Raw genomic sequence first — 24,303 nt, 5'->3', positions numbered from 1 at the left:
CAAACCGCCCGGCTACCGACCTGGGATACATAACGTATTCAAGAAACACTTAATTGTGAGTTTTACAAAAACACAACACGTATTTCGGTATGAAATAGCTTCTTCAGGCGTGTCTATGTAGGCGTGGAATATAGACACGCCTGAATATTTCAACCTGGAGTAAACAGACACAAATCAACTTTGTTTTACAAAAATATATCGTCAATAAACTTGTTTCCTAAATTTTCAAGCATTGGGAGTCAATCTAGTGAGTCCTAAACTCATTCTCACTGAATGATGATGGAAATCGTGTTCATTGAAAAATAACTGGAATAGAGATGTCGACTTTCATCGTATTATTCACGATGAACTCAGTATGAATAATGTTATGCCGATGGCAGTTGTGATACGTAAAAACACTCAATCGGAAATAAATCATAGCGTATATATCAACAATAAGTGGGTACTTGGGTGTAGTTATTACCGATTCCTCATTTGAGATGAGTAAAAAATGTTTTCAATTCGCAGATGGAAATTGATCTCACGTTTCAAATGGGTATCAACATACAGGGTGTTAAATGTTTACTTATTGAAGTTTTTTTCATGAGATAGAGTACGACACATCCTGGAAGGCCCTGGAATGAAAAAAAAACAAATGTTGCAAGAGAATAAAGCAGGAATTGTACAACAAAAATCAAACTACATATTTACTTACGTTTTGCAAATATATTTCTCACCCTCAAAGCTATAATAGAAAACAATACCGTTAGTATTTTTGTAAAATAAAGTGGAGACACTCTTTTTCAGTATTCCCCACTCCGCTTTTACTTCCACCCAAAAGAAATAATTACAATAATCTCGGGTGAGTAGGGTGCTCATGCTGGTTCTCAACGTGCCCCGCCACTTTGTCTTGATTTTGAATAACGTCACAAGAGCGGTGTATACATTATACTACCTTGAGTGCTATATTATTGAAACGATGTATGCAGTTCATAGGTAGTTGTGCATTCTGGTTCATCTCCATCCCAGCATCCAGATACCAGTAATCCACTTCTGGGATTGTCGTTGTCTTAGAAGAAATTGATTTTTTTCAGGAAGCACTTCCACTTTTTTCTTCAGAAATGAAATATTATCATATTAGGTGAAAGAAGGCGTAGGTACACATTGAAAAAAATATCAATTATGAAACAATTAAATACATAAACTCGCCAACCGCACTAACCACAGTCTCACAAACGATAGAGATACTGTAACCACAGTCTCACAAACGATAGAGATACTGTAACCACAGTCTCACAAACGATAGAGATACTGGAGACTATGGTCGATCACGTGCAAGACTCCCAAGTAATGACATTCGATGACAACAAAAATATCAAATCATTACAAGGTGATACGCTCAATAATGATGATAATATAGAGTTTATTCAGCTCTAAAGCTACTGTATAGATGTGTAGATCATGCAAAAAAGCAACCTTCAGACACAAACTGGAAGAAAAAGCCCTCCTGAAACAGACCTAAGGCGAGTGTCTTACGGCAAAACTTGATGTACACCAGTGAGGATGACACTGTTCCATGTGAGCGAAATTGTAACCTTTGATTCAGTATATTGTGTAGAAATCCTGTGAATGATATCTGATTCAATTCCATAACTAATGTTTGGAATTAAAACTGAGTAGAGAAAAATGTTTTTTATATAATTCAATGTTCATATGAAGTTGTTTCGGAAGAATTTTTCTTTCGTGTAATTCAATGTATATATGAAAGTAGCTGTTTCAGGAGAACTTTTTCTTCTAGTTTGTGTCTGAAAGTTACTTCTTTGCATGTTCTACACGTCTATGTATGAAGTTATTTCTTTCAAAATTGATTTAGAAGATTCCCACATTTTTTGTATCAAGATGGATGAGTAGGAAGCCAAAAACGTTGTTTCCAGTTTCAGTTGACTTGTCAAGAAGAGTTCTTCGACCACGCCATTGAAGATGACTGCCGTAGTTGCACATGAAACTTTTGGAGATTATAACCAAAAAAGACCACGGCAAAACCCGGAAACCATCCAAAACATCAAGTTCTATGCATATTCATAATATTCTCCTTAAAAAAATAAACTAGATCAAGCGTTCGCCCTTCTTGAAATTCTAGAGATAGTCCATCGATTTCCAACTCAAAATAAAAATGAAATATTCGAATATTTCAGCAGGTCACTACGTGAGTCTTTATGTAATTCATTGATTCAAATTTATTTAATTTCATTTTTATGAGTACATATTCACATGTATTATTTTTGTATAATTTCCAACTTGCATTAATCTGCTGTAAATCTGCTAAAATCTGACGTAAATAGTCTTCCCTCTGATCTTTCAAACAAAACAAGATGTCAAGGTTGGAAAAAAGTATGTATGAAGGTATCATTTTCAGTACTTTTTGATAGTCTGATAGTGTCGGTTACTTTCTTACCTACTTTTAACTCATTTGATAGTTGTTTCAATTCTCTATCCATCTTTTTTTTATTTTTGAAAATCGGATCAGCCATTTCTGAGTAATTTGCAGTATTATATTAGTTTTGGGGATCTACAAACAAACGATAAATATCATAATTTCAAGAAAAAAATCATTCAAAATTCACTCCAGTTCATTCCAATGAATATTCAAAATGTTTATCATTCACTCCTCATTACCAATAAATCTTTTCTACATTATAAAATGTTCCTGGGTTTATATCGTTGTAAGTATCTGTTTTCTATCCAAGAGTTGTGAAATCAATAACGTTTATGTAACGTACCCTTCAGATGTCACATATTCCCTCAAAAATATCTAAAGAAAACATATCAAGTGGTCTAGTGAGCTCTTTTGACAGATCACACTTGACTGTCTACTGGTTGAAAATTGTCAAACCCGAATGAGTTCTTATCTGATATTCGGTTTCAGCAAGATGTACTATTGTACCTCTTTATTACGACAGGCTATTTTGAAAGTTGCTAAAAGACAAATATTCAAACCATTGGATAGGTAAACTAGGTCCTTTGTAATAACCCACTGCATTGTCTGATAAGACACCTTCAGATTTTTGTGGGGATTAATATGTTACACAACCGCAGTCTCTTTCAGAACTCATGGTGCTCCCAACGAAATCACCCCAAAAGCATTCCATGGCGAATTTCTTAACCAACTTCATTATTGTCAGGAAGTAAACAGATTTTAAACAGAAGTAAATGGTAATCAATCTGAACATTTACTGGAATAAACTGAAGTGAGTTTGAAATACATTTTTTTCTTAAAATTGAAAGTTATTCAAGTAACACTTCATGGTGAAAATTTCACTGGACAATTCAGAAAACCGCAACACGTGGATCGCTATACTACAGCTTCCTCAAGCGTTTTCCTCAAGCAGAACACGTGTTGCGGTTTTGTAAAATCAACACTATAAAAAAAGTACTTTTACATAAATTGTATCCGACCTTGATATCTTGTTCCGTTCGAAGTTAAGAGGATTATTTACGTCAGCACTCTATATGCAAGAGTTATTTTTGCTACACGAACTATATAATTATATTTTGATTGTCAATTTGGCGGGAATTCGGTCAAAATGTTGAAGAAAACCAATTTCTAAATTGTCGACGTTTCGAATCGTTATTGTTTCATCTTCATGACTCTGAAGTATAAGAACAAGACATACATATTAAAATGGAAATTTACAAAGCAGTTCTGTTGGAAACATGATAAATTATGTAATATAAGAATCGTTAAAAAATAATAAACTTTTCGAACACTTTACAAAAACACAACGCTGATGAGTACTTACATTTAGGGCAGCTTTCCGAGTTGAAGGGTTAAGTGAATAATTTTGACATAAAATATAAATACGTTCACAGGTTCCTGAAAGACGTTGACACAGACACGAAGGGATTAACAATCTGACCTGTCTGTAAATCGTTCTTAATAATTCAAAAAAAGCCCGTGGAAGAAATGAGAATTGTATTTGGAAAAAACAGTCGGTTAATTATTCTAAAGTTAGTTATTGTTTGATTTTTTCTATTAGATTGAAATATGAGGTGTCATAGTTATGGTGTCAGACCTACTACATACGGTAATTTGAAATTTTTAATGTTCAACGGTGTTTTTTTTTTGTTTATTTGTTCTGTCTGAATATACTAATTTTTCAATTAAAGATCTAGGATAGCAATTCTTAAGTAACATAGTTTCTATTAGTTATAGGTTTTGGTTTTTAAAATTCGCATGTGCTAAATGTGTAGCCCTGTATTTGAGGTTGTTGATGATGTTTATTTTTTGTGTCATTGGATGGATAGAGTGGTAGTTTATAAATCTTTCAGAGTATGTTGGTTTATGGTACCAATCAGTTATAATTATAATTTTGTTCGACCAAACTGTTTTCAAAATTTCCTATGAAATATCGAATCGAAATCTTGTTTGAATTGAAAGGGGTATATTTTTAGGAGGTATCAATTTTTGTGAAAAAAAGGTTTTGGCTTCCTACTTCCCCATCTTTATACGAAAAAATGTTGAAATATTCCAAAGAAAGAAAGAAAGCAATCAATTTCAGAAAATTAACTCTTATCAAAGATGTGTATATCATGCAAAGAAGTTACTTTCAGACACAAACTGGAAAAAAAACGCCCTCTCGAAACAGATGTTTTCATAAAAACATTGAATTACACAAAAAAAAATCTTTCGAAACAAATACTTTTATATGAACACTGAGTTATACAAAATACAAAAAACACCTTTTCTCTTTTCAGTTTGTATTCCAAACATTCGTTATAGTTTTCACCAATAAGTTTGTCATGAAGTTTGACCCTCAGACACAGCCATCATCTATTTAGTTTGAAAAAAGGAGTTTCCCTCCGAAAGTGTCCAATTTGGCCACTTTGTACAAACATCTTACGGAAACCTAATATTTGTTCTGTTTGGCAATGTTCAACCGGTAGACAGTCAAACCTGATTCATTAAAAGAACCCACTAGATCACCTGATATGACGCCTTTAGATATTTTTGAGGAAAAACGTGTACGATACATAAACGTAATCAATTTCGAAACACGTGGATATAAAAAGAAATGCTTGCAACGATATTACCCTATGAACAATTCATAATGAAGAAAAAAATTAATTATTGTCAAGGAGTGAATAATAAATATTTTGAATTTTTATGAACTGGAGTGAGTCTTGAAAAAAAATCTTGGGTTTTATGTAATTCTTTAACATTCCATTTGTTTGATTGATAAAATACGTTCGTCACTTGTAAATTGCATCTGTAGAATGCATTTGTGGAACAAACATGAATTAAATAACGTTTCAAAAATATAGGAATTAACATACAACCAAGAATTCAATGAATTTATCGAACGGAGGCGGAACAAAAATAATGCAAATAGTTACAGAGTTGACTTTTTGTTATTTCGTGGCACAAATTCGTCATTTCCAGAGTCGGGCTGGTGTATTGGGCGATCATCTGATCGACCGGACGATTTGGGCCGTTCCGGCCGGAGGACTTCTATCTTCTGATGTCATTTATTCCCTCATAATGGGAAAGAGCGTAGGTGTAACATCGGACCTGTCATTGACATTGCCTCAAGTTTTGCCAAACAAACATTGAACACCTGGATGGAAAGAAGATTTAAAGTCTTCTGAAAAAATCTTCCAGGATTGGCTCACTCCAAGGCGTTCATTCACCCTTCGAAGCTTGAAACCAAACAGTTGTTGAACTACAGTAGGCACGAACTACAATGTCTAACAAGTCTCCTTACAGCTCACAATCATCATATGCAGAGACTCCGACTGTCGGAAGACAGTGTGTGTCGCCTCTGTTTGGAAAATGAAGAAACAGCAGAGCATATACTTTGTGCCTGCCCCGCTGCGGATCGAATCAGGTTCTCAGAGTTTGATAGAACCACATTTCTACCATCTGACCTGAAAGATCACTCACCATATAAACTAATCGGCTTCGTCAATAAGCTGGGTTTATTTGGTCGAGGTGTGAGCCACAATAAACCCTTGCGGGTTGCGTTGGAGAATCGAATAGGTCCACTAACTTGTGACCTAACCTTTCATCTCACCTTTCAGAGCCTTTACATTTTTATGTAATGAAAAATTGAAAAAAAAAACTCCATACTGATAGTTCGTCGACTCTCTTAAAGGTTTCATGCAACCCAACTTTCTGTATAAGACTACTTTGAAATATCAGATAGCAGCCTACAGTCAGTATGGGAAAATTTTTATTTCCAGCACCAGTTCGGTATAGTGAACCATTGGTTTGTTCAACAATTCGTTTTAATATTATTGTGTTATTTGTGGTTAGCCTTCTACATTCGTTGTTATATTTACCAAATCGTGATATATCCACCAGCTGGAAAACTTGTGAGAATGGTGGATTGAATTTCAATTGGGTTAAGTTCGTGATTATATTTTTATTGATTGATATTAATCCAAATCAATTCAAGTACTGGATGCAGAATTGATTTGAATCGATGGGTAGATAGCAATTTCACCTCTTTCTTATACTAAATTGATATTGTGTAGCAATCCTGTGAATGATACCTGATCCAATTCTATAACGAATGTTTGAAGCACAAACTGAATACGAAAAAGTTTTTTCTGTATGTTTGAATTGAATGTTTATATGAAGGTAATTGTTTCGAGCGGGCTTTTTCTTTCAGTTTGTGTCTGAAACTTGTATAGACTCCATTTTGAAATTAATTGATTTCTTCCTTTTTTTGAAAGATTCCCACATTTTTTGTATGAAGATGAAGAAGTAGAAAGCCAAAACCTTTCTTCGCCAGTAAGAATTCACTCAACACCTGGATGAACTTGATGAATCTGAAGGGCTAGAAGAATCAGTACAATCTATACTGATATAAATGTGAAAGTTTGTCAGGGTGGATGTATGTAAGTATGTTTGTGGCTTTTTCACGCCTAGACGACTGAACGGATTTGGATTTAACTCCACATGAATACAGCTTGTACATCAAAATAACATAAAGGCTACATTCTACAAGGTTTTGTGTAATTTTGGTCATAATATAACGATAAGTATTAAGTAACTCGGAAAAATTATTGCTCCCTGAGAGCTATCTTGACGTGCGCTGCCTATACCTTTGGAGTGTTTTGTGGACTAAGAACTACATCCGTCTTCAGAAATGAAAACAATCTAATGATACCCGCAGTTTTTTCTTTAGTTTGCTTTATTTTCAAACGTCTTCAACTGATGTCAAAAGAGTGAGTTTTGAAATGTGAAATATATCGAGATTTTAATAGATATTCAAGAGATCTCTGATCCAAATCAAGCACTTTTTTTGGCGCGTTTCATCAACCAAGTTCGCTTCTCAGGAAATGAAGAAAATTGTTTTCCTGATATTGGTCTGTTGAAATTTCGTCACTATCCATATCATTTTTCGAGACAGGTAGCCAAATACGATCCAATTACGAAATCCACTTTTCTCCGGAAATGAAAATAAACACTGATTTTGTGAGATCGCGTCTCTCTGAGTGAGATTCATTAGCAATCACTCTCGTCTTGTTCCATTCAATTTGATGTTCGCCGTCTGTTTAAGAAATGTCTTCTGACAATTTGGATTCTGTTACTTGTTTATTTCTGATAGACAACTCAAAAACAAGATATCTTGATAAATGCATTTTTCACATAACAGTTTTGGTAAAACCTATGCATCAGCAGTCGACGCATTTTATCACATTCCAGGACGGAGATCTCCATTTTCACCGTATTCTTTGAAGTTAATAAGAATGCCGAGAAAATTGATGAATGAGTCATTTTCAATCCGCATTGTATTCTCGAATACGTTAATGTAGTTCGAAGAAGAATTTACACAGAACCGGTTCCAACATTTTTATCCCCAAGCACTCCTCATATAAAATAATGAAGAATCATGGTTTATTCAAATCACATCAGTCGATTGCGAAACAGTTTTTTGACTTTCTTTTTCTCCATCATTGAACAAAAAATGTGTCAATTCCAAAAAGAAAGAAAGAAAGACATAACTACAATGAAAACTATTTATGAAGATATGTAGAGCATCTACAGAAGTTTAGTTCAGATACAAATTGAAAAAAAATCCTCTCGAAACAACTGCTTTATATGAAAATCATTTTTCCCATTCATTTCGTGCTTCATATTTTCCTTTTTCACTAGACAGTATGCAAAAACTCAATTACGTGTTTTACTATACAATTTAAAATGAAAAATTAAATAAATCATCCATTATTACCTCTGATGAACACGCCTGAGGAAGCTATATAGGTATTTTATATTGAAACACGTGTTGCGGTTTTGTGAACTGTCCAATGTAAATCTCACAACTAAGTGTTATTTGAATACAATAAAAACACTTCATGTATATATGTATAGCATCCACAGAAGTTTCTTTCAGATACAAATTTCATTTCACTAGTACACTGCCAATATAACACAAAAACTTCAGACTAATACTCAAATTTCTATAGAATCTTATTAGCTCACCTCGTACCGCACTTTCAACTAGACTTGCCTAGACTGCCTGTTGGTAATACTTATATATCACATTGGAAGTCTTCGAAAACCGATAGGAGTATTCTCGAAGCGACGCGACACCTAGAACCATCGAAAAGCACAAATAGAGTTGAGCGCTAGCTTGGCCAAATCACAGTCGATTGACGAAAAACAGCGGCAGTCGGTGTCATTTTTTTCAGGGGATAATTTACGACAATATATATTTAAGTTCTGTTACGGGTTTGTGATTCTAACTAAATTCGAAATCTGGCTGATACAATCCATGGTAAATTTTCAACTACAAAGGGCTTTACAAAAATCGCGTTATGTGTTTCGCTTCACAAAGGCAAGAATGATCATCTTGTATAAAGTATAGCTAAAAAAGTGTCGCGATTTTTGTTAAACCCTTCATAGTAAATATCTTACAATGAATTTTATGATAACCAAATCACAAGTATGAAAATAAAAATAATTTGTTGACACCAATTTTTCCTGTTTATATATTTTCACAGAGTGTTTTTCAAATATTGGGGTTGAAACATCCCAGAACGAACCGGAGGAGACGAAAAGGTCTCGGGATCGAATAAACTGGGGTCTAAGCGGTGAGGTCGGTATGTACCTATCAGGTGATAGTAACCAAGTGCAATGTAAATTTATAACAACTCGGAACATCCAAATATGTAAAAGTACTCGAAATCTCTACACACTTCTTTAGTTTCTCTCGCCCGTCTATCTACAGGGTGTTCCAGAGACAGCATTTGTTTACACTCGACATTAATTTTGAACTCTAATTTATTTTAACTCTAATTCCGATCACAGTTTTTGTATTATTTCATATTATATATACTCATATACAGCTGTGAAATAATCAAAAATAAATAATTCAATATATTGATAAATAGGTACAAAAAAATAATTCAACATTTTTTTATTTTGAAGCTAAAGCATAGAATTTTTAAATTACATTAAAATATTTAGTTTTCATTTGAAGTTAAATGAAGAATAATTTATCTATTATTCAAAATAAAATAAATGCCTTCATACAATAGTATATTTCTTGAAGAACAGGAGTATCTTGTAAAGGGTGCTGAGAGGTGAATTAATTTCTTTCTGCACCTTAGCAGAAATTTTTGGTCTCCAAGTTAAAAATTTCAAATTGCATATTTCAAATATTCCTGTTTTTTTATTACCACCTCAACGTCGCTGTGGACATTCACATTCGACGTTTTAGACAATGACATTATGACTCTGCCATCTATCATTACAGATTCCACTCCATACCGGTGAAATGTATACTATGATGTGACTATAAGGATGTCCAGAACACGTGACCAATTCTCGAACAATATGGCCGCCTGTAGGCACACAATGAATACAATGACATAGGTATTTCACGGTTTTTTCGTATTTTGTTATCTTTGGAAGCTGTGAAAATAATTATGACTGTTTGTAATAAAAGTGATTATTTACTAACATTGGAACGTGAAAACAAAGACATTGCTGTGCATTACAAAGATAAAATCAGAGTGATACAGTGCATGGATTCTTTTACTTTCACTTCAGAAGAAATGAACAGTTCTATAGAATGTTTTCCACCAGTTACTGCTTTCGATATGAGTTCTTATCTGGTGCTAACTCATAGTTTCTATACAAATCAGCAGATGAAGGCAGCAGTTTGACTGGCTACAAATATCTTAAAGCTGGATTTGTACATGATTTTGAAGCGAAGTCAATTGGAGAGCACATTGTTGTGATTGCCAAGGTATTTAGATATTTTTCAAACTTGATTTATTCATAATGTTAGGTCAAGCATTCACAGAGGATGAACAATCCCTCACTGCAAGTCTGGATTATATTCGAGAAAAATGGTGCAATAATTTCAGCTCATTGTACCTGCATGGCAGGCCATTCTGAAGTTTGCACTCACGTTGCTACTGTACTGTATGGCCTGGAATATATCAACCAATTCTAGAGAGCAAGCCCAGTAAACAGTTTTTGTTCATATTCAGTGCTGAATTTCATCATATACCTATTCTTTCAAGTGTGTTTTTATTTCTTGTCAACTGATTTTTGACTCTTCAAGAGAAATCACTTTTTTAAAATAACCATTATTGTGGATCATTTGTTCAATGAATGTGTATTGAAACTGACTTCCTCGTCTGACAGGGAGAATAAACTAAACAATATGTCCTTATTTTGTGTTTTATTAAATTAATGTATCTTTGAAAGTGTTTGAACAAAAAATATTCTAAATACTAACAAAACCTAGTTTCTGACCTACGTACCAATTGAATATACCAAAAATTCATTATAATTCAGCTCCATGATTTGAAATATGATTTTGCAATAATAAAAAACAATAAAAAACAATTTCATGAGGTTTTTTATTATAAATTCAATCTAACTCAAAGGTACTATTGGTGGGCAGATATAAATCAATCCACAACACACAGTCACTATTTTATCCAAGATCGTATCATCTTCACCACAAACAAGCAGAGAAATTGGCACAATCTGATAAAATCCTATATTTTTGACGAATGCAACCTATTACTCTTTCTACATGAATCCTGACATATGCAATGGCTCTAGTTGCTTCTAATTTCTAATTCAATGGGATGCAACTGCTTCTTTCCCTTGGTGGAAGCAGAAATTCACTAGGTATTTTGTAAAAGTTCACCGATCACGATCCCCACAGCTTCCGAAATTTACAACACAACACGTTGTAGGCATGATTTTATGTTATGAAGGACGATTGATATGTAAAATCAGCCTCAGACAACGAATTTCAGCAAGCAGCAAATATACTTCAAGTTAGCTGTCAAACTGACACCGAATATTTTTCGCTGCGATAATTTCGAAGTTTTTTCCACAAATACGACTATTTCTGGTGGATGATCAGCCATTCACCAGTAGTTACATATCTCCTATTAGTGAGTGCGTTGGTTGTAGTGCGCAAAGACCCTCCAGACTTCTGGTGAGTGCGTTCAAACTATCACTTTTACGGAACTGTTCATCGCCTACCCTTGGGATATCAAAGGGTGTGAGTTTTTCGACAGCAGTATGGAGGAACTTCTTGACAGCCTGATAGCCAGGGACAGAGGTGAAGTAATTACCTTCATGGGTTTATTGCTTTATCGCCTGGGCCTGAGTCCATCAGAACTGCTAAGGGGCAGCCCCGTGGCGGCAGTTCGGGAACCCTCTGGCCCTCTACCAGGGGCTAAAGAGCTTCTCGAGCGTCCGTCACGGAATGTATTCTCCAGAGATACTCCCGTCGGCACCACCATCTCTGCTAAGTCTGAGACAAACAACGAAAATACGATCAAGCCTCAAGAAACGGCCAACAAAAAGCGTCGCCTTCCAGAAGAGTTTCCTCCTCTTCCATACAAACCAGTCGCTCCAGTAAACGAAAATACCGGTAACAAGCCCAAAAAACTGGCTAAAAAGATGTTAAAGCTCCGGGACGAAGCCAAGAACAACACTTCAGAGTCAGAACTCTCAACAACAGGGTGGTCCAAAACAGCCATCCCAAAATCTAAATCAGGTTGAAAACCCCAACGATCAGGGAACTAGCTTCCCTCTACCTCCGCATCCTGAGGTGCCCCAAAGCACCAGAAAAACACGCGTTCCCCCAATTGTCGTTCGCCAGAAGCACAAGTGGGTTCAATTCACAAAGCTGGCTGCCTTCCATAAGGTGAACTTACCAAGGCAGTAAACATGGCTGACGGCATCAAGGTTCAGCCTTCTTCGGCCGAGGACTACAGGAGTATATCCAAACCATTGGTGAGGGAAAAAATTCTAAACCACATGTATACCTTACCTGAAGACAGACAAATCAGAGCCGTTTTCAGAGGAGTCCCGGAACATCTGGAGACCGCTGACATCGAGGACGCCTTGGTTGAAAAAGGTTTCCAACCATCATCCGTCACCAGGATGATGCGAGGAAATCGACCGCTCCCACTGGTTTTGGTTCAAGTGAACCAAAATCAGAAGCATATTTATGACATCCGGGATCTCCTTAACGTTAAAGTTAAGGTTGAGCCCCAACACCAAAAAACACTGGTAGGGCAGTGTCACCGATGTCATCGGTTCGTGCATAGCCAACGGAATTGCCTAGCTATTCCCATTTGCGTCAAATACGCCGGCAGACACCTTTCAGGTGAGTTTAAGAAGCCACGAGCAGATCCGCCCAAGTGCAATAATTGCAAGGGTGTGCATACTGCAAACTATCGCGGTTGTCCTGAGTTCCCCGGGGTTCGCAGGAGGACCAAAGTAGCTTCAAATGCCCCCTGAAGTGCATCCTGCCGGAGCATCTGGCACACGACCGGGAATGAGCTACGCAGGAGCGGCCAAGAGCGGTAACACCTCCGCCAGGCCGACCGAGGCGCCCAGTAGTCCCCGCCCGTCGAAATAGTGACATCTGTTCCGCTCTGGACCAGATGAAGAAACTCTTCATTCGTACTCGAAAAGATGTTTACGGTGAACACCAATGTGCTAACTGGAACGTGTTAATGGCTAGACAACCAACATCTTAAGGTTGTATTTTGGAATGCCAACAGTATTTCAAATAAGAAATTAGATTTTGAGAATTTTTTAATACAACAAAACATCGATGTTGCACTATGTTGCACTGGTGCACAATCTGTGGAGCAGACTCAACAATGCGAACGGCCGAGCGCTCCATGCGCATGCTGACAGGCATGAGTATCGAGTGATGGGTCCAGATGAGCCCACGTTCTACGGTGGGGATTTAAGGCCTGACGCGCTTGATATCGCACTGCTCAGGAACGTCTCCATGTCCTGCGAAGTGTACACTTTGTCGGAACTTGACTCAGATCATAATCCAGTCATCCTGATGCTGGGTGATGATCCCCCTCCTCAGGAGTATCGCATGAGATCATCCACGGATTGGGACGCCTTCAAGGCTCACCAAGTGGAGACACGTACAGACCGTGAGGCGCTTCAAACTCGCAACTGTCTCGATGCGGCAGTGGCAGATTTCGAATTGTCTGTGAACAACGCTCTCCGCGCAGCCACAACCAGGACAGAGTGTCCTCTGCGGAGCTACAATGAGTTTCCTCCCAGGATAAAGAACCTTATCCGAGAGAGAAATCGACTCAGACGAGTTTTTCAGCGTTCTCTCTACCCTAGAGACAAGGCTGCGGCTAGCAGGATGGCCAACCAGGTTAAACAGGCCATCACTGACTATAGAAACGAGAGGTGGAGCGAGTGTTTGGAATCGCTCGAACCTGGGGATGGCGAGCTCTGGCGAGTCATCCGCAGGCTCGAAAAGAAGAAAACCGCTCCCTCCCCTCTTCACGGACAGCGCGGCATCTGCTACTCTCCCGCCGAGAAGGCGTTGGCCTTTGCAGACACAATGGAGAGTCAGTTTCGACTTAACGTTGATCCGGATGATGATATTGATCGTGATATCCGTCTGGAACATTGGGTTCGGCGCATCCTTAGTGGAAATGATGACGACGTGATCCGTCCAGCTTCATAGGAAGAACTGAAGGGGTACATTAGGGCCTCCGAACCCAAGAAGGCTCCGGGAATTGATTCAATCAACAACAGGTTGTTGAAGCAGCTCCCGGAGAACTTCATCAGATACCTGCTGGACATTATCAACAGCTCAATCACTCTCAGATACTTCCCTCGAAGATGGAAGCATGCCGTAATTGTCATGATTTCGAAACAGGGTCAGAACCTGCTGTTTCCCCAGAATCATCGTCCGATTAGTCTGCTTTGCTCAACGGCTGAGTTGGCTGAACGTGTTGTGCTGCAAAGGCTAACAGAAGAAGTTGAAGACCGAAATGTTCTGCCTGACGAACAATTCGGCTTCAGGAGGGCACACTCCACCGAGCTGCAGGCCCTGAGACTGGTCAAAAACCCCATCTCTGAGCTGAACAACAGGAAGACAGTCCATCTCGTCCTCCTGGATATTTCGAAAGCCTTCGACCGAGTCTGGCACGAAGGCCTGCTACACAAAATGCTCGATTTCGATCTGCCTCGGAGTCTGGTCCGGTGGATTAGGTCCTTTCTGAAAGGCAGAACATTTCAGGTCCGAATTGAAGGAATCCTGTCTCCCGTCAGGGAAATCGAAGCTGGAGTGCCTCAGAGTGCTGTACTGTCTCCACTACTGTACAGCCTTTACGTGAGCGACCTTCTAAGGTTCAATCACGTGAAGGTTTCACTTTACGCCGATGATAAGGCTCTCCTCGCTTCTTCCATGGGTCGAGCGTTGGGGGTCGTCTACATGCAACGCGCATTGGACGACATCGAACGCTGGTACCTTGACTGGAATATTCGAGTGAATCCAGAAAAAAACTCAGGCGATAGACTTGGGGAGACGTAAAGTTTCTCCAGACACAAGGGTCACGATTTCAGGCAGGGAGATCGAATGGCAAACGCGAGTCAAGTACCTAGGTCTTTGGGTAGACCGCCGACTCACCTGGGCAAATCACATTGATTATATCAAGAGCAAAGTGCAGATGCGGATAGCTAAACTCTATCCTCTGGTCAATAGAAATTCAAAACTCAATCTTGAAAATAAGATTTTACTATACAACACGATGTTCAAACCTGTCATCATGTATGCTTTAGGTGCTTGGGGACAAACCGCCCCGTCAAACCTCTCCATTTTGGAAAGTTTGCAAAATAAACTTCTCAGGATGCTGGTGAATGCTCCATGGTTCGTGCGGAATGAAGCCATCCGCAGAGATTTGAAGCTGTTAACTATACGGCAGTCCATTCAGAGAGTTTTCGAGTCAGCGGAAACTCATGATAACCCATTAGTTAGGGAAGCTGTAGATTACACTATAGATGACACCACTCGATTCAGAAGGCCCCATCGCTCGGTTGAGTGAAGGCCCCACGACGTCTGTTAAGATGAACAGTTTTTTCATCAAATACCCCAGTCAGGAAGGGGTACACAAGGCCAGAGCGGCATAGAGGTCATTGACCTTTATGTCGCCACCAAAACACCTTACGTTATGAACCATTCGTCCTCCTGACGAATCTCAGTTGAAAGGGTGAGGGAAAAAATTTCCGACCTGATGAAAATGAAGGCGACTATGAAGCAAGCAGCAACACAATCACTCACAAAGACATGTTGATTATGGATTTTTCTAATTTTCTTTCCAGTAGAACAAAAAACATGTATGCCTACAGGCGGCCATTTTTTTGGCAGCATCTCAGACAGGTCTATACAAACTTCTATACCTACCTACATGCTCTCTATGCGTCAAATGTCAAACCAGTCAAACCGCGACCGGCTGTAAATAAACAAAATTGCGGTTATGGTAAAATAATTATTATTTTCCGTATCTTCTTTCCAGTTATTCTAGTAAGTATCTTTATACGAAGTTGCGATCGTTATTTAGTATCTTTGCATTGGAGGTATCAAATAATACAATTGGTTAAAACCTATGGTTATGAATTCATCCCTATTTCTTCAGCTGGAAGGAGTGATGAGATAGATGATAGAGAAAATTAAGTAGACACATCATTTATATTTCAACATGGCATTAAACCTATCTATTCGAATCTAGTTGTTGAAGGCCAGTTCTTGTTATGTGATGGAATTGGTCATGTAACTAACCCTTCATTTTAAGGTTTTCACTTAGCAATTCACAAAACCGCAACATTTGTTTATACAGTAGCCAGACGTTTTCATTACATTCTCCACGGCTATCGTATTGTGAAACAAATGTTGCAAAACACTCATTTTTGAATAATGGTGATGATTTCCTTCAATACTAGGATATATTTTGTTATTGTCATCCTACAAAACAATAAGATTGAAATTGTGATAAATTTCATCAAAGTAGAAAATTTTTACAAGAAGAAAATGCTGGTTATTTGTTATCAACAGTCTGCTTTCTCTAATAATTTCAGTTGCTGTTTAGATACTTTCAATTGTATATGCATTCTTCATGAATTCTGGTTTAATTTTCTATATATCATAGTACATTTAGATCTTGGCTTCAATATTACACATGTGAACAAATAATTCAATCCGTCAATATCATAATTGATGTATTCTATACTAAAAACTACAAAATCAATAAAGTAAAGTAGATAATATCACTTAATTTCTTGAGTTAAGTGCCTTTTCGTATTATTATTCTGATGGGATCAGGAGTCAAAAGTTAAAATCTTCAACTTTCCTAGATATCAATCATTTCTTAACAAATGTACCTGATGGTAAATATTCATTGATATATAGCTAGATATATTGTTTTCCAATTGAACATATAAAAACTTGAGTCAGTAAGATATAAATATACAAATGTAAAACATAACAAGAGTTTCACAGGTTTATCAATTCGTGGAGTACATGTTTGTATAACTAAGAAGTGTGTAAGACAGATATAAACTCATTTGTCTAAGAGATAATGAATATTAAAATACAATGAAACATACTATTTATTGTATATATTATGGAAATTTTGCTAACTAATACTAGTATATATCCTTTTACTGTTTTCTAAAATCGTCGTTAAATTGCCATACATTTTTTTTGCATAGAATATGGTTCCATGTTACACAACAAATCAAAAACTAGATTTTTGAAAGTGTGTCTTCTGCTTTCTTTTTTGATTGTGTGCTGTAAATGATTGTATAATTTGATGGCCCTATAGCGTAGAGCGTAGACCTCTTTTTGTATTTCTTAGTTTATATTTAGGAAGAACCGTAGTGTGCTCTGGTCAGGCCCGAAGCCCTGATACATTCGGGAGGGCGCGCCAGCATTATCAACCAATGACCACTCCCCACACCATGGGGTAAGTGATCATTGGGTCCGAGAATCATGTGCCCTGAGCAAGCACAGTGAGCCAAGAATGACAGCCTTCTGCATCTGTGCGGCTAAGATTTCTGCCCTAGTTCGGCAAGCCGGTATGATTTTAAGATTCGAGAGTAGAGAGGACATCATTCCACCAAGGATTCCAATAATCAGAACAACCATCTTGACAGAGTGATCTGGATAGAGTCTGCGGAGTTCGAAGAGAAAATCTCGATATTTTATCCGTTTTTCCTCCTCTTTTCTGACGATATTCATCTCACCAGGAGCTGAAAACTCCACGACAAATATCGTTTTGGTCTGGTGGTCGAGAAGGACTACATCAGGCTTATTAGCTTGTATGAGCCTGAGGGTGGGGAACGAATAGTTCCAATAAATTCGGCACTTCTCGTTCCCCACAATGGATTCAATATCCCCCGGAGCTTAGGGCAACACCGGTGTCTCGTCAATACCGTAAAAGTGCCGTAGATGGTAATATAGCACTCTTATTATTATTATTATCATGTATAATCACTGCAATTAAGTACTTCAAACAATCTGAGAGCGGTGCCTATGTGATAGTGGCTTTACATTGGAATTGAACCATAGTTTATATTTATTTGGGAAAACCGTCTACGGAAATTCCATTTAGAAAAATATAATTTTGGAATTGATTTGTTTTCAAACATCATTCCTTAAAAAACTCTTGATAGGGTTTTACCTTATTGCCTAATTTTTATTATCAGAAATCCAGTTAATATGCAATTCATTTGCATTAATCTAGACTTAACAAATGATTATTAGATGAGAAGTTTTTGCTCAGGTGGGTTGATTGAACAAAATTTAAATTCTTATTGATACTGTTAAAGCCTAAGTTTCTGTGATAAAGTATTTTATCTTTCCATACTGAAGCATTTCAAAAATTATGTAAACCATAAGAAGTTTGATACTGAATATTTTTTTGCAGGTCTTCACGTTTTTTAACAGAGTACTATTTCTGGAAAAAATATTCACCTCATTTTGTCCAGTTCCTGTCTTGAGAAAAATGTAATTGTGTCAGTATTAACAAAGTGATAAAATCAATATTCACTTACTGTTAGCTCAAGATGTCTAAGAATACTGAGGCTGGTTCTGCTATTGCCCCAACGGTCCAACAGATAATTGGGGACCGAATAACAGAGGTAAAAATGTTAACGATTATATACACATCTCAATTAATTTATTTATAATATTTTTTGCAGCTTGCAGAGAAGTATTGGGCTCCTCATTCAGAAGAGAAACATTTACCTTTTGATCCTAACGTTATAGAAGATATTTACATGCAAGACATTCGAGGAAGCAAGTAAGCTAGTAAATTCCCTAATATTTCTTCGGATGAATAAATAAATTATCATTATACTGGTAAACTTCAATTGTCTAATATGATATAAATTGATTTGAAATCCCTGAAAGAATCTGTAAAAAAATAAAAAGATTAGCTGAAAATTAAAAATTATATTAAGCAAAAAAAACTGAAATTACAATGAAATAAAATACAAGCAACAACCAAAAAATTGAGTTATCACCTGAAGACGATTGTGGATACTAGCAATCGAAACATCGTAAAGTAACTTGGTTTGGAATCTTTTAATTTTAATTTCTCGTTAATAATTTTTTTATTTTCATCTCCTGTTAATAGCTCAATTTTTTTTTTTTGGATTGTTACTTGTATTTTATTTCATTGTAATTTCAGATTTTTTGGTTAATATAGTTGTTATTTTTCAGCTAATCTTTTTAATTTTTTACAGATTCTTTCAGGGATTTCAAATAAATTTATATAATATTAGACAATGGAAGTCCGAACTAATGGAATGCATCACGAAACATTGTCAACCACCTCCAAACATACTGTTGAACTCTATAAAGGCTCATCAAGTGATAAAATTGAAGCAGGCTATTTTTTTTCTGAAAATTTTCTGCATTATGAAGAGTAAGATGGATAGATACCATGATGTAATCACTTGTACCCCTCTCTATGTAAAACCTTTAGATGAAAACACTCGAAGTACTTTGGCATTCAACTCACAGAGATGCTAAGCTCAAACCAATGTTCACATTTGGAAACGATTGGGAGATATTGATAAAACAAAAGTGAATCGGTTTAAACACGGTTGAAAAAAATGCAAAGACAAAGAAGCAAAAATTTTTTTTTTGATATCTCAGTAATATCATAAAATTAAAATAATTCTTTTGTTTATTATCAAGTTTTCTAAAAAAAAGTTTTGATATGTTTTTTCATAGAAGTCACTTTTTCTCTAATTGAAGGGCATCTCTGATGGACCTAATCCCTAATATTAAGCTGGCAAAAAACTGTTTATCATCATCTCTTCATCTGGATAACAGGGCAGCCCATTGTAATTGTTTTTTCATACAATTAGACATGAGAAATTTCTGAAACTTCATTGTCAAAAAAATTTAGGACAGATCTTGCCCAATACAGTACCCCTATATTGCGAAACAGGTCATCTGGATGAAAGCCACCATGTTATCCAGAAAAATAAATGAAAACTAACTCAAAAACAATTTTTTTTGAGCATATTTTTTGGGGAAACCAGATGAAGAAATATTACCTCGATACCATTTTTGTAGAGAATTCCATAATATCATAATTTCTATTGTTTCCAAGATGTTTCTTCAAATTAATTTTTTTTTAATGGTCACTTGGAAAAAAAGGATGTGAGTTTTTTTTGAACATATTTAGTTATTTATAAATGAAAAAAAAATCAGTTCATATTACAAAAGTACAATCAGCTTAATACCACAAAGAGAGAAAAAATCAACAATCATTTATTCAATAGTTGAATGACTAATGTTTTGGATTTTATAAAGTTTAGATAAGTCAGTGAGAAATTAACCCATGCTGTTCTTGGAGAATCAACAGTTTACAAATGTTAATTGATTTTTCAGTGACTAGAACATTGGAGAGCTTTGATATGCCTGATTGAATGCATATTTTTTTATAGATATTGGCTCTTTCATTGGAACTACTTTTGTGAATTGGACATATAAAGCTTTATTTCAATTTATCTGGAAATTTAATGCAAGTTGATGCCTTGCAGAATAAAATGATAGCAGAACATTATAGTGTGTATGCACATTGTTTCTGAACTAGAAAGAAACTCAAGCATAACTACCATAGAACTTAGGTTTTGGTTTACAGATAGCTTCAAAAATATTTGACAGTTCACATTCACATGTGGAAAAATTGATAGTATTGTCATTATGAAAATTATTATTGGGGACTGCATTTAGTTCTACACTGTCGAGAATCAGCAAACATGTGTTTTGATTACATATGTGAATAATTCATTGTTATACATTATTAATTCATAAATAGTAAATTCATGATGAACAATAATTAAATATTTCATAACTTTAATATATTATAATTTGAATTAAAAGCTGGTTTTTTGAGGAACAGCTACGTCTATGAAAAAGGAGATATTGAGAAAATATTTTTTTGCTCCTTTGGCTTTTAATTGAAAATAAATTCACTTAGGCTTGCTAGTACTTTCAGACATCCTGATCGAGTTGTACTCTATGATGAAATAAAGGTCTAGTGAAAAATTCAGCCGGCTCCAATTTTATCAGCAGGAGATGTCTATAGTTCTGGATTGAATAATCCAAAATCAATAACATATGTCAATGAAGAGATTTGAGCTTTCATGGCTATCTTTTAAAACTGTATGTGGTCTGTGTTATCTCTTCCAAGATTTGAGATACCTCTTCAAAGAACAAGGACCTCTGAAGATGCTAATAAATTCCACCAGACGATGGTCCAAGAACACAAACAGGTTCAAGTTTTTCAATTTTTCAGCTTCTCAGTTCGAAGAATCATGGTACTAGAATTCAGTCAATACCTGGAGAATTTTCTGTGGCCAAATTATAAACCCGGAGCATCAAATGCTCATATGTTGTCGATTGTTATAATGGTAAATGAGAAATTTCGAGAACGTGTGCAAGTCTGGCAGGTATGTCTAATTTTCAAATAAAATAGTTTAATGTTCAATGTCAAAAAAGATTCCAATCAGTGGTATTTTAAGTTATACTCTTCCTAAACAAAGAATTGTGTGAATGGCTTGGGAATGATAAATAAATATAAACAATTATACTAGAATCCAACATCCCAGAATTATTATACTCTTCTTGATGAGCCTCCCCAATCAAATTATCCCCATACAAATTAATCACTGAATAATAACTTTACCTATTTTTACTAATTTTGTTCTTTAACTTCTAGTCATACACTAGTGGTTTGTTAGCCGATTTGTATTAGCAGGAAAATTTCCTGGAAATGTTCCAAGTGATTTATTTCGAAGAGAGTGGTTTTGAAAAGAAATGGCCTTTGCTAATTCAGGACTTCGACATCTAGTGTTTGTTATCTCAATTTGTTTCATAAATCATAAATTTCTCACTTTCCAACTGAGTTTGAATGGCGCGGAGCTTTTTTTTTTCAATTTGATCCAACCATTTGGAGTATCTTGATCCACATGGAATGACAATAAACTTTGATTCATCATCTTTTTAAGAAGTCTGGGACTCACCATCGACTATGTTCAAAGAATACCCAATGCTTCCAGCTGTGTTATTTAACGAGATGCACAAGCACTGCAGAAAAATCCTCAAAATGCTCTGAGAATGGTGACTGCAGAAATTGCAATTAATGTTAGATTTATATTGCTGTGAATGATATTTATATGGAAAACGATCTCAAGAAGTTTATTTCATAAAGACGTTCTTCAAATGAAAAACTTCTTCAAAAATATAGTTCAGTGTGTATTGAGTTGAACCTTGAATTGATTGGCAGCTATATTTTGCTGCGCACTTCTGATATATACTGGTGAAATCAAGCAGGCTTGAAATTGCCTGTAGAAAAGAGATAAGTCCTCCAAACCTTCTTTGATGTTCCAGGCTATCAAGGTTACCTGTGATGTTTATGTCTCCAATCAAGCTGATTGCTCTTTTCTGCATAGTATCTAGAAGCTTCAGGTTATTGAAGTGTGTACCAACTTTTCAGTTCCAAATGATGTTACAAATTTCTGAGAAGTTGCTTTTGCTATACCAGTAACGTGAATGTGTCGAAACATATATTGATATCAGATTTGACATTCAACTAATTAATCGACTCACCTAGTGGAATTGTGTGCCTTGATATCATTATGATAAAACTGTTGGCTGGTTTTTCTTAGCACATAATTCTGCTTGGTTACTGTCACCCAAGCTGACATTTTCTCCATATCTTCATTAAGATATAAAACTTGTCAACTCAATTATGAAGAGGCAACTTTGTATAGTAAGAAAAGGATTGGACATGATATGGATTCCTGTAAACATCAGCGTTGATGGTGAAGGTAAAGAAGAGAACTTTTGCAATGTGAATCAATCATTTTCTGATTTTCACGAAATTTTCAACTACCGATTCGAAATAAATTTTACATTACAAAAAACATATAATAAAAGTGATAAAGATTAGAACAAAGAGCGAATTACTCATGAAATTAGGTTCTCTAGCTTGGAATAAAAAAATGTGCATGTCATTTCTCATATAAATCCTTAACTGAAAATTATTGTGAAAACAAAAAAAATAATTACAATCCCATAGAAACAAGCAAATAATCAGAAAAATTCCTGGAAAATTTCCGGTAATTTTTACTTGAATTATTGATGTATGAATGAATGAAGTGAAAGTTTACTCTGTTGAATATAAATCGGTTATATGTTTTGGAATCACTTTAGATTAGTACCTTACAACGCCAACTTGGTTAGTGAAACTTACGTCGAGAAGAGTCTTGCAGTTCTGGTGCATGGAAGAAATGTTTTTATTGAAAAAATAATAAAAAATTAACCTTTTACTCTATGTTTATTCTTACTTTCATCCTATGATGGCCACCCTGCTTACTTGCATCCTAATTTATATTTTTTTCTTAGTCTTTTCGAAAAAGTGATGAATACTTTCCAGACTTCTTCCAACAAGTGATGAAAGCCTGTCTGGAAGATGATTTGCTCATAAACATCGAGGAAAAAACGGCTCTCTTGGTGTTTCTGAATCACTGTTTCAGCAGCATGGAAGAAGCTCTGTGTCGTGATCAAGTGAAAAGGTTGGTTTCTTTGTCAATGTGGATATCCTTGCAGCCGGCAAGACGAGAATATGAACTCAAAATGAATCCAAAATGGAGGAAATACTGGCGTGCTATCCAACGTAAAGACAAGCCTGAACAAATGGAAAAGCTGACATGGGAACGAACTTTTTTGCATAGTTTGATGCTGAAGTTTATGAATATTTTAGATTCCATAACTGAGGATGGGATCTGCCCAAAAGATAAAGTAAGTTGAATATTTACTGTCAATAAGAATTTAAGAGTAATTTTTCTATTAGGAATATCATGACAGACCTCACATGGGCCACCATCAAATTGGCATGTTTTTTTTTAATTCAGTATTTGACATTTCACCATTTATTTATTAATTTTCATAGAAATTCACACAGTGATGAGCAAAGAATTAACGAATTAGTGTTTTATCCCTCCCCAGCATCTACAAATTATTCAGCTGTATTACGAAAATTAGTGTTCTACTAGCACTATGGTCCACATACTTGACTCACTGAACATACACTTCAGTGTCATCAAAAAGTTTGGAACTTAATATTCATTATTTGATATTACACAACAAACTGTAACAACATCCAATTTGTAGAAAGCAAAATGTAGAGGAGAACTTAGGCGATGAATGTATTCTTTTTTGTTATCAATTTTAATTATCATTTCGTCATAAATTCTTACACTAGATTTTGACATTGTCATTGAGATTTGAAAGAATCTCACAGAAGTCCCTATATGCAAATACACATACTTTAACTAACAAAACAATGCAAATATAAAATATTTTCTATTTAGTCAGTGGGCTATACTTGAAGACTGGCAGTAAACAAATATAAAGAAATGAACTTTAAACGTTCAGGCCAGTCTCGAATATACCTACACAGTAGGTTGAATGGACTGATGCCTAT

At 35.9% G+C, this 24,303-nt stretch overlaps 1 protein-coding gene across 2 annotated transcripts in view; it reads left to right on the top strand.

Moving 5' to 3' along the window:
- The first annotated feature begins 15,692 nt into the window (after nucleotides 1-15,692).
- LOC111505160 (RNA helicase aquarius) overlaps nucleotides 15,693-24,303 on the top strand; it is a 38,025-nt gene continuing 29,414 nt past the window's right edge. The window contains exons 1-5 of one of the 2 annotated variants that reach the window (XM_074181222.1): nucleotides 15,693-15,821; nucleotides 18,223-18,436; nucleotides 18,497-18,597; nucleotides 21,112-21,265; nucleotides 23,223-23,618. In XM_074181222.1, coding sequence (XP_074037323.1) covers nucleotides 18,362-18,436; nucleotides 18,497-18,597; nucleotides 21,112-21,265; nucleotides 23,223-23,618 — 726 coding nt within the window. In that variant the 5' untranslated portion in view covers nucleotides 15,693-15,821; nucleotides 18,223-18,361. Of the gene's footprint in view, nucleotides 15,822-18,222; nucleotides 18,437-18,496; nucleotides 18,598-21,111; nucleotides 21,266-23,222; nucleotides 23,619-24,303 lie in introns of those variants that run through there. The other variant, XM_074181223.1, reaches the window with a different exon arrangement.

The sequence above is a fragment of the Leptinotarsa decemlineata genome, unplaced genomic scaffold (genome assembly GCF_025532065.1).
Source record: "Leptinotarsa decemlineata unplaced genomic scaffold, Ldec_3_MD MMD2_tig00026307_RagTag_RagTag, whole genome shotgun sequence".
NCBI lineage: Eukaryota > Metazoa > Arthropoda > Insecta > Coleoptera > Chrysomelidae > Leptinotarsa > Leptinotarsa decemlineata.
Note: the sequence above shows the minus strand (reverse complement) of the source record. Positions and strands in the feature narration are given on the sequence as shown.